This window comes from Aristolochia californica, unplaced genomic scaffold, assembly GCF_029961685.1.
Source record: "Aristolochia californica isolate CCGP_79_NKW_82.1479 unplaced genomic scaffold, dmAriCali1.0.hap1 SCAF_1, whole genome shotgun sequence".
NCBI lineage: Eukaryota > Viridiplantae > Streptophyta > Magnoliopsida > Piperales > Aristolochiaceae > Aristolochia > Aristolochia californica.
In genome coordinates this window covers 53,657,800-53,669,474 of record NW_027181770.1, presented here as the reverse complement: position 1 = coordinate 53,669,474, position 11,675 = coordinate 53,657,800, and the positions used below count along the sequence as shown (strand labels likewise).

The 11,675-nt window shown below is 35.1% G+C and overlaps 1 protein-coding gene across 2 annotated transcripts; it reads left to right on the top strand.

Moving 5' to 3' along the window:
* The first annotated feature begins 506 nt into the window (after positions 1-506).
* On the top strand, positions 507-2,984 carry LOC137951120 (arogenate dehydrogenase 2, chloroplastic-like). 2 transcript variants are annotated; one of them, XR_011112116.1, is made up of 7 exons: positions 507-1,048; positions 1,147-1,315; positions 1,402-1,569; positions 1,712-1,794; positions 1,874-1,943; positions 2,056-2,501; positions 2,667-2,984. XR_011112116.1 is itself a non-coding variant. In XM_068797722.1 (6 exons), the coding sequence occupies exons 1-6, from the start codon at positions 663-665 to the stop codon at positions 2,395-2,397; spliced, it is 1,218 nt and encodes a 405-aa protein (XP_068653823.1). In that variant the 5' UTR covers positions 507-662; the 3' UTR covers positions 2,398-2,984. The 2 variants fall into 2 exon arrangements, 1 of the variants encoding a protein (XP_068653823.1); XM_068797722.1 differs by having other exon boundaries at positions 2,056-2,984.
* The last annotated feature ends 8,691 nt before the right edge of the window (positions 2,985-11,675 follow it).

Here is an 11,675-nt window from a genome sequence, read left to right as displayed (position 1 = left end):
CTCAGTGAAGGCTTGAACCAAACGAGGGTGACGATGGGGTTGGTAAAGAAAAGACAGTTTCTTACCTCTCGCATCTTATTCTTAATGGCGTCCCCTCACGTTTTGAGAATGTGTATTATGTAAGTGTAGAGGGAGGAAAATGAGACGCGTTGTGCGTCGCTGCCTCGCGGCGTTGACAGTCGATGCCCACGCAACACTCGTGGTCGAGAGTAGAATTTAGCGAGCGACGCGAGAAGACTAATAATGCCCTGGATTTGGATACTGCTCTCCGGGTTACCAGAAAAGCAACGTGAGAAACGTGAAAACAAATCTGATTGAAATTTTGCTCCGTGGTTCCAATCTTAGTAGTGGCGATTGTGCTACAAGAAAAGGCAAAATGTCAGCCTCTTTGGGTCTGTCATTCAGGCCATTATCGTAGCATTATTGTACCATATTAAGTTCAGTTTTTTCACCTCTTTAGAATGATTTTCTACCCAAATGATAGCCTTCCAAAAACCAGATGGTTTAGGGCTTAGGTACAAAAAGAAATACCATCTTTCGAGGGTATATTGGTAACTTCTCTCTACATATGATTGCATAAATTGATCTCTCTTCCTCCCTTACCCTTCGGAACAGACCTTAAAGAATTTCAGAACGAGAGGAAGCTTTTTTGGCCGTCAGAAATGGCTTCCTTTCATGTCTGCAGCTGCAAAACATATCTCCTTCAAGCAGAGATCAACACAAAACAAAATCTAGCTTCACCAGCCTCAATTAGTCAAATTTCTTTCCTGTCAAATCTCACGCCCAATAACTCCAGTGCTGCTAAGCTTAAGAAACCAAGCCTCAAGTCCGCCGCTCTGAAACGGAACCAGATCTTCAGCCGCGTCGACGATTCTACAGAGCCATTAATATCATCAAATCGGCCGCCTCTGAAGATAGCGATTATTGGGTTCGGGAACTTCGGTCAGTTCATAGCTAAGGGAATGCTGAGACAGGGCCACAAGGTTTTGGTAACATCAAGATCTGATTACACAGAATATTGCGAGAAACATGGCAGTCAGTTCGTCAGGTGAGTACTAGTTTGAGCGGAGCCTTGGAATTTAAATAGGTAGACTACCAAAGGGATCTGAGAGCTTGAATGCTTATGTTTGATTTCTTTGGCCACAGAAACGTTGATGACTTGTGCGAAGAGCAGCCAGATGTGGTACTGATTTGTAGTTCGATTTTGTCCACTGAATCTGTAATCAGAGGAATTCCAATGCACAAATTGAAGCCGGACACCATTTTCGCTGATGTTTTATCTGTGAAGCAGTTTCCTAGAAATCTTTTCCTCGAGGTAGCGATTTTATTTATATTTTTTCGTTTTAAAACTTTCATTGTCAAGTTTGAAAGAGTGGCGAGATTAAAGAACGGGATCTCCAGGTTCTTCCTCCAGGTTTCGGAGTTGTTTGCACGCATCCAATGTTTGGACCAGAAAGTGGGAAAAATGGCTGGGCAAGTTTGCCCTTCGTTTTCGACGAGGTCCGTATCGCTGAAAATAGCGTTCAGGAGCAGAAATGCAGGCAGTTCTTAAGCATCTTCGAGCAAGAGGTAAAGGAATTGCAGACTCAACTAGCTCTATTAATTACTGCAACTCACGTGTAACTTCTGGCTAACAATTTGAAAAAGAAACCTCTGCTTTAGTAAAAAGAATCAATTCTTGCTTACAACTAAAAAGAATTTTCTACCCCAGGGATGCCGGATGGTAGAAATGTCTTGCGAAGAACATGATCGGCATGCCGCCGGCAGCCAGTTCATTACTCACACAATCGGAAGGTAATTATTTAGCTCTCCAAAAGATAAAATGTTCATTGAAAGCCAATTTCGCTGACATATCAAACTGTTCCGGCGGCAGGATCTTATCTCATCTAAACCTGGAATCAACCCCCATCAACACCAAGGGCTACGAGACCCTCTTGCAGCTGGTATGTCAAAATCCCGATATAATTCCATCGCCCCCCCCCCCCCCCCCCCCCCCCCCCCCCCCAACCCTGTTAGAATAGATGAGCTTAATTTGTAAGAATTTTGGTTGTACAGACGGAGAACACGGTCAGCGACAGCTTCGATTTGTACTATGGGCTGTTCATGTACAACGTGAACGCGACAGATCAGATTGAGAATCTGGACAGGGCGTTTGAGACGGTGAAGCAGAAGCTGTTCGGTAGGCTCCATGACATCCTGCGGAAGCAGATCGTGGAGAGGGTGCCGGTGCAGGGGGCGCCACAGAAGACGAGGGAGTCGAGCTCCAAGCCCCAATTCCTGCCCAACAATGAGAAGATGAGGGATCTGACATCGTTTGCAGTGCCTCCCTCTCCCGTCGAGGAGACCGGTGGTGGGGCGGTCCCTGTGCCTGAAGAGGCACGACTGGCCGGCAGATAGTAGTGGTTGGGACGAGTGGAGTGGTTGGTTGGTGAGAGAATCTGTCCCCTTTGAGATGCGTTGAAGCTCGATCCGAGTCCACAGGTGGGAGAGACCATTGGAGGGTGAGTGGACTTTATGCTTGGGGATAATTCGAATTAAAATTTTAATCTAATAAGTCGAATTTATAGTGAAATAATCGACGCTGTTGCAGCGCATCCGGCGTAGCGTCGTCTCCGTTCGCTTGTAGTGTATTGACCTATTTGTCGTGTTTTATTCCGGTGTTCCAGATATATGTTGTATTTTGTTGAGAAGCAAACCAGGTGGCTTTGACAAGAAGGTTAGACAGACTTTTAACTTTCCATGGGTAGTGTTGGAGGGATTTAGAAGAACCCCCATTCATGGCCATATGCAAAGTGGGGGTGGGTGATCATGTGAGACAAATTGGTCAAATGTACAATTATTAGGCCTGATGATGTTTCAACAAACCTCAAGCTGGGTGGAGGATGGATTGTATATTTTTGTTAAACCTTTTTTTTTTTTTTGGAATTTTACTATTTTACCTAAATTTTTACAAATATTAACACAAATAACCCAATTTTGATCCATCTACTCGTGTCAAATAGAAGATGATATGTCACATTTGATTGTTTTACGTGGTGTCATGTTATCATGCCACATCAGCACTTGAAAGGGTTTAATGCCATGTCCACTTACACGTAGCAAAACACCGTGTCATCATCCACGTGGGATGTCATGTCATTATAACTTGCCATCACGTGCCTCATTTGCACTCCAAGTCATCACGTGCCTCATCAATACTCCACGCCAACTCACCTTTTTTCTCCCATTTTTTTATTATTGATTTAAGTTATTTTTGTAATTAAAAATATTTTAAAAATACTAATTTTTAGTTTTAAAAATCTTATATATTTCATTTCATTACCTTCATTTTAAAATAATAAAATTTAATTTTTTTTAATTATTTAAAAATCTTTTTCTAATGTAATTAAGACAATATTTTGTAAAAAAATAATTTAATTTTTAAAAATCTTATTTTTATGTTAAAATACCTTTAACTGAGATTCTTCTTAGAGTCCACCATATTAATTTTGGCTTTGTGAGACTTTTTAATGTGATAGTCATCTAATACTCTTCGATACCTACTCTTCAACGGGACCAAATTCAATGTAGAAGCAAGAGTGAGGAAAGCAGGAGGCTTCCTTGTGTTGGCGATAAAATGTGCATGGATGCGCTGCTGAGTGTTCGTGGAAGGACTTCGTGAGCTTCGTCAAAAGCTCCAAGCAATAAGCTTTTCTCTCCAACCTCTCACTGGTTGTTGTTTTTGTTCCTAGTTCTCCTGTTGATCTTTTCTTCTACTCTTAAAAAATTTTAATTTTAAAATTTCTTTAAACCTGGAGGACCTCTTCCATTGTCGGCGCCTCCATTGTCGATGGCAGCTCCTCACCGGCGCCCAGCCTTCGCTTCGTGTGTCTCGACGGAAAACCAAAGTCCAGAGAGTTGAGACAGGAGAAATAATTCCCCCCCCCCTTCGTGAAGACGATTTCGCACGTGCAAGATCATAAACAAGTAAAAAAAAAAAACTTTTTGTCCCTTCCTCATGGCTCTTGAAGAAATTGAAAAGACATTTTAGTAGACATATGTTTCTAAAAACTATGAGTGGTTTTTTCAATAAATGTTGAAAAAACATTTTTAGTAGAAATATAGGATTATTAGAGCCTCATGTTTTTTGGGAACATTTTTCTAATAAGAAATTCTTATTAAAAAATTATATAATTTTCTAAGTAAGATTTTCTTGCCAAGATGGGTTAGAAAACTGTATAGAAATTTTTTGAATAAGTATTTGACAGTTAATGTTATTATACTTTTAGCATGAAGCATAAAAATTTTGTGTTTGACATTTTATTTGATTAAAAATTTATCGATAAGTATAGTATTATATTAGATTAATTAATATTTTTTATTTATTTCCCTAGAAGAGGCAATAAGAGGTCCATTTAACTTTCCTAAGAAAATTTTAAAATATTTCTTATAATTTTCTAGTAAGTCTCTAATAGTAATAGGATTTTATTTAAAGATTGTTTTTTTGGAAATATGTATCCTAGGAAAAACATTTTTAGTTTTTCCTAGAATATAAATTTTCAATTAGGGGCACTAAGGAGGCCATAGTAAATTTATAGCCAGATTCAAAAATTACAAAATAAGCTAGACAACATTTGGGGTAAAAAAGATTAATATTGGTGGGTTCTAATCCATTATCGAGATTCAATCCTGAACCTCCCCTATCATTATTTTTTAAAAAATTTATGCATAATTTTATAGATAATTTATTTGACATATAATTTATGTAGATTATTAAATGTAAGTTAACCTCGAACTCAGTTAAAATTATTAGGCTCGAGCTCGATTACAATTTTAGGCTCGAGGCTAGGTCGCCTCGAGCTCAAGTTCAAAATCTTTAAATCAAGATTGGCTCAAACAAAGGAAGGTTCAGACTCAACTAGATTTGATGCCACCCTTATGCCCAATTTTAAGTAGAGGTCATGCCCAATTTTATGTAGAGATCATGCCCAATTTTATGTAGAGATCATGCCCAACTTTATATACAATTTATTTGACATGTATTTTTTTAAAAAAATTAAATGTATGTAGGAGCTCGAACTCGAGACATGTAATTTTTGAAAAGTTTTAAATGAATGTTGAAGCTCGAGTTCGGCTCGAATTCAGTTAAAATTATTGGGCTTGAGCTCGATAACAATTTTAGGCTCGAGGCTAGGCTCGGCTCAAGCTCGAGTTCGAAATATTTAAATCAAACTCGGCTCGATGCCACCCCTAGCTGCAGCCACTCCCCACTACTCCCTTATTGTCACCGCTTGGCCTCGCCCTCAATGCCCCCCTCTCAATCACCCTCTCCTCCTCTCAACCTAGACTTCATCTCAGCCATGTCTCTCACTCTACTTCTCCATCCTCTCACAGCCCCCTTTATCAAAACCGAAGCCTATCATTTCATCTCCTCACCACCCCCTCTCTCAAAACCGAAGCCTATCCTTTCCTCTCAACTCCCCCTCTCTTAATACCCTATCATTTCACCCTCTCTCTGCTCCCTCTCTCAAAATTGAAGCCCTATTCACCCTCCAAACCCGAATTTTAGAAACCAATTTAGCAAGGTGATTTTTTAGGGTTTTTATTAATTGAATATAATTATTGTGTTTAATTATCATATTGATTTTAATTGTCATAGGGTAGACAAAATATAATTCGTGTTGTATTGGCATCTCTTTGTTCCAATCTGTGGTGATTGGGTTTTATTGCAAACATCTGTTTGATGACGAAGAGTTGCAAATTATATTTTTTGCTCGGTTATTTTTTCTCAATTAATGGCTGTAGATTTTTGTTCATCCTCTGTTTAGCTATTTTGTTTTCTTCGATGTTTTTCTACCCTTTAAACTAAAATTATTGAATCTAATGCCGCAATTGTAAGTTTTTCATTGTATTGTGCTATGAAAGTTGGAACTTATGATATCTTACTACATCAAACTGGCAATGGTTGTGTTGAATATGGGTAGTCATTTGATCCAAGATATTTCTTTCTTTTTTCTATTTTTGCTCTCTCTGGGAATATGACTATTCGTCAAACCACATTTATGTTTTCAGTACTTCTTAAATGACTATTATGTGCCTAAATCATAGTTACTGAAATGCATAAGGAGGCTTGTACAATCGATGCTCTATAAATGGAACGTGGGGATAAAAAAAGGAGTGAATAAGAATTTAGGGGAACGCTGAGATGAGAGAAATCACAAGAAATGAGTCAAGCATGATGATTTCGAAATTATGTAAAGAATGTATAAGACCATTTATGTAGATGATATATTGTAAATGGAATAATAGGTGTTAATCATATTTGAAGATGATTTTTCAAAATTAATATTTATATTTTAATAAATTAAAGTTAATGAAATGTGTTCCGACAAAAAATAAATTTTATTTCTAAATCTACAATATTTTTTCAATTTTTAATTAATAAACACTTTCAATCCATAATAAAAGGTGTTAAATAAGTAAGAGTAAGATTTTTTAATTAATTAATATACAAATTTTATATTTATTATTGTAAATATAAGGTAATAAAATGTGTACAGATAAATTTTATTTTTAAATTCTAAAATAAAATTTTCATATATTTTAAATTGATAATAAAAGGTGGTAAATAGGTAAAAGTACGATTTTTAATTAATTAATATAGATAAATTTGATTTTTTAAATCTAAAATAAAAATTTCGAATATTTTTTTTAATTTATAAATATTTTAAATCTATTATTAAAGGTTTTAAATAGGTAAATGTAAGATATTTTAATTAATTAGTATAAATATTATATTTTTATTTATTTAAAATATAAGGTAATAAAAAGCATACCTTTAAATTTGATTTTTAAACTCTAAAATAATTTTTTTAATTTGTTTTTGTTTGATGATGGGCTCCTGCCTACACGACCAATGAAGACCCACATATCTAAGAGTATTATAAGATAGGCAACACGACCAAGAAATGCCCACAAGATGGGCCCAAGCCATAAGAAGTAGGACCCATCATGATTACCACGAGCTCGCATCCTCATCACATAAGTTGGAAGATCAAGAAGGACTTACAAATTTCTTCTCTAGACTTTCCTATCTACCCTCTCTATTTGCTTTTGGGTCTAGTCCGGAGTACGATAACATTACCTCATTTCCTAAGGGTAATTGCCCAAAAATGAAATATCGTAGCAAGGATGGCCTAATTGATATTTTAATATGTAATCGTACTAAGAGGTTATGTGTCATGTAATGTTTAACATAACTTTGCAAAAAATGTGATAGCATTGTAATGTGATGATACAAAAATACAAAAAATAAGAAAATATTACAGAAAATGGGAACAATTCGTCATGCAAACTTATTACATTCACATACAAAAATTACGAAAAAGTGTCCTTGTAATAGTTTTGGGTGAGCCCCTTTTCTTTCATGGCTGAGATCTAGAGTTTCTTGTTTTACAGACATGCTTGTTCAGTTCCTTCCTATGCCTCTTGCAAGAGAGTGAATTATACTCTGGCAAGTCTATTTTGCTATAATTTTTTAGGACCATTGATTTAAAAATCTTATTTCAGAATTTTTAATAATTGCACGATATAATGGAAGAAACTGAGAAAAAATTATTCATAATGTGTGTTTTGGGGTAGTAAATACTTAACTTATTAATAAAAAATTTAAATAAATTTGTTAGTATTTTATTAATAAATATCTTATGTACTTTCCACTATACTTTTTACTAAACGCTACCACAAGAAATTACTTTCCATTATTTTCTTTTATTGTGTACACTAACATAAAAAAATAATTCACTTTCACTTTCACTAGGTAATTCATTTTTATTTTCACTTTAAGTAGGTAATTCATTTTCACTTGCACTTTCAGTAGGTAATTCACTTGCAAAGTAAACTAACCCCCCCTTATCTCATTTCTTAAGTACCTACTCTTCTTTCTTTGGTTTCTAGTTTTTGTGATGGAAAACCAATGGGCGGTTGGTTCATCTCTTGACGTCGTTAGTGGTGCACAAGTACCTGATTCATGTTGAGGAATCAGATGAACCCAAAAATCATCTCCACGGTTTAATTTCTGGAATCCAGATTCTGTAGTATATTGTGAATCATCCGGATGAAGCAGGCAGGATGTCTCGAACCCTCGTCGAAATTTATTTTTTTTAGTCTCTCCCCAGCACTCTTCCCTCTCTTGGTCTCCTTCTCTCGTTTCTTCTTCCTCCGAAATTTTTTTCCTCTCCCTTAGCCTCCATCTCCCTTCTCCCTTCTCTCTCTCTCTCTCTCTCTCTCTCTCTCTCTCTCACTCTCACTCACTCACTCTCCCTCTAGGCCTCTCACTCGCTTCTACCTCTCTTCTCCCTCTCAACCTCCCACTCCCTTCTCCCTATCACTATTCTCTTTTCCATTCAGTCATCTTTATCTTATGGTTAGGTCCTAGAAAGGTTTTAGTTTGAGTTATGTTTCTCTTTTATCTATATTGAGTTATTTAATTATGTGAGACTTATCTTTAAGTGTTAAAGTTTGGGTGTAATTGGGACAAAGATAAGTTTATTGTAATTGGACTCTACTACTTTCCTCTATTATAAATAGAAGTTCATGTAGTCTGATTATAAAAAGTTGATGAAGTCAATGAAGTATTTCTCTTTTCAATATATTAGACATGGTATCAGAGCAAGTTCTATGAGTTGACTTGTTCAATCCATAGAGATAATGAGATCTTTTTCTCTAAACCCTAAACCCTAAGTCAAGGTTTGTAGTTTTTTTTTTCAGTCCCTACACCCGTTGTTTACTTTGCATTTTTCACATCTATGCTGATATTTTAATATTACAAATTATATATTGTCGAAAAGATATTTGAGTCTACATTCCAAGGAAAATGATTTTTTCCAATCAGAGTTATCTACAAAGAGAAATCAATATTTGAATGAGCGCAAAGTCAAATTGTGAAAGAGGTTCGAGTAGCAGCAGAAAGTTTCAACTTTCGAGGTATTTTATGCTATCAAGAACTAGACTTTATACGGAGATATATATATATATCAAAAGAAAGAGCTGTAAGTATATTCTCTTACATATTCAACCAATTTTCAATTGGATTTATCTATAAAGATAAATCGATATTTTAACCAGCGAAGGTAAGATTGAAGAAATGGTTCGAGCAGTAGCATAAAACTTCAACTTTCGAGGTATTTTATGCTATGAAAAATGAGATTTTATATAGATAATTCTATATCAAAAGAAGTATTTGTAAGTCTATTTTCTTACCTATTCAACTAATTCTCAATCTGAGTTTTTTATAAGGAGATATTGATAGTGTAAGAGTCAATGGTCATGCTAGAAAAAAAAAGGAGAAACAATGCTTAGTTTGGCAATATGATAGAGACTGAAATCTATTAGATTATTTATCTTTTGATAATTATTTTTTATGAAGGATTTTTATACTTGGATGAAAGTTTTTAAATCCGGTTTGAGAAGGAGAAAATTTCATATCAATCTGATCTATATTTAAAGATATATTCGCATTGGAAGAATCAAAGGTCATGTTAGTATTACGTTGTATTGAAAATTCCCAATTTATGCCCATTGTTTTGTGTCACTTTTTGAGTTGATATATCAGAAAAAAAATCTCACTTCTCCCTGGTTTGAGGGCTTATTTATACATCTCTGTTATTTGGGCATATTGCTACATCTATGATATTTGGTTCAAGCTGGGATCACTGCCATTATTTCCCAGCTTGAGGGGGAGAAATAGAAGAAAGAGGTATTTTATTCCATATGTTGTGGATAAGTTTATGTGACAAAAATATTCAAGAAAGGGGGTGCACAAAGATGAAGCTTCTACATCTAAGAAAAAATATTTATATCGGATTATAATTATTTCATTGGTCCTTCTACAAGGTTTATTATTTTGGTTTTTGTTATATGAGTTGGAAGATGGTCGTGTTATATTCAACTGCAGTTATTATGTCTCTTTGGGGACATTATTATTGAAGAAGAGGTGGCCTCAATACCTTTTCTCATACCATAATTTATTTGACTCTAAAAAATATTACGGTTGGGACACCATGAGCGCCGGTGCCTAGATTGGGACATCATGATAAATTCAACTCTAAAAAATATCATGGTTGGGATACCATGAGAGTCTGTGTCTGGATTGGGATACCATTATAAATAAACCCACTACCCCCCCCCCCCCCCCCCCCCCCACCACCATATAAATGGTTTTTATTACTCCCCCCCCCCCCCCCCCCCCCCCCATATAAATGGTTTTTATTACTCCTACCACTTGAGAGTTGTTGTCCTGTGGAGGGACACGATGGTGGATACTTCGGAGCAATGTCGATAGACACACTACCTACAGAAGACGAAGTGTGCCCTACATCTAGCATTAGGACTGGAGGATGGAAGGATGCAACACCGTGAGGGGGAGTGTTGGAAGATGAAGGCATATTGAAAGATGTGCCATTTTATACAAAAAGATTTTATACATCATTTGCAGCAAACTGGGTGTTCATGATGTTCTCTCACCCCCAGCTTGAGGGGGAGTGTTGGAAGATAAGCTCCAGCCTACACGACCAAGGAAGACCCACATATCTAAGAGTAATAAGATGGTTCACACTACCAAAAAAGGCCCACAAGATGGGACCACACCCATAAAAAGTAGGACCCACCATGATTATCACGAGCTGACATCCTTATCACATAAGTTGGAAGATAAAGAAGGATTTACAGTGCATTTTTATCTTATGGTCACGTCCTAGAAAAGTTCTAGTTTGAGTTATGTTTGTCTTTTATCTATATTGAATTATTTAATTATGTTAGGACTTATATTTAAGTGTTAGAGTTTGGCTGTAATTGGGACAAAGGTAGTTTTATTGTAATTGGACTCTACTATTTTCCTTTATTATAAATAGATGTTGATGTACTCTGATTATAATAAGTTAATAAAGTCAATGAAGTATTTCACTTTTCAATAAATTCAATAATTTTTAATTAATAAATATTTTAAATCGATAATAAAAGGTGTTAAATAGGTAAGAGTAAGATTTTTTAATTAATTAGTATACTTATTTTATTTTTAAACTCGAATATACAATTTTCATATTTTTTCAATTAATGAATATTTTAAATCAATAATAAATGATGTTAAATAGGTAAGAGTAAGAGTTTTTAATTAATTAATATATATTTTTAATAATTTATTATTTTAAATATAAGGTAATAAAAAGTGTATCGTTATGTTTGATTTTTAAACTCTAAAATAATTTTTTTCAATTTATAAATATTTAAATTGATGATAAAATGTACTACAAGGATGATGATGTAGTTTACCATGTTATATTTTAAAATGAGAGTTTTGTAACATTTAATGATGTGGCATTTTATATAAGTAATGACGTGTCTGTAAGATTACATATCGTTTGACTCACTGATTTTTGACGTGGCGATACATAATCAGTCAAAACTTATGTGTCACTTTAGACTGTACACATATGCAGTTGACCAGTTAAAGTTGGGTATTTTCTTAAATAGGTTCAAAAGTTTATCATTTATCTAATTATATTTAAAAAGTCGTGTAAAACCCTAAATGTCCCTTCACGAAAACAATTGTGAATAAGTATTAGGGCGACCTCTATTTTGCAAGAAAATACATAGGTAGAGAAGGCTTGCCAGCGAGACTTAATGGATAATGTGCAAAT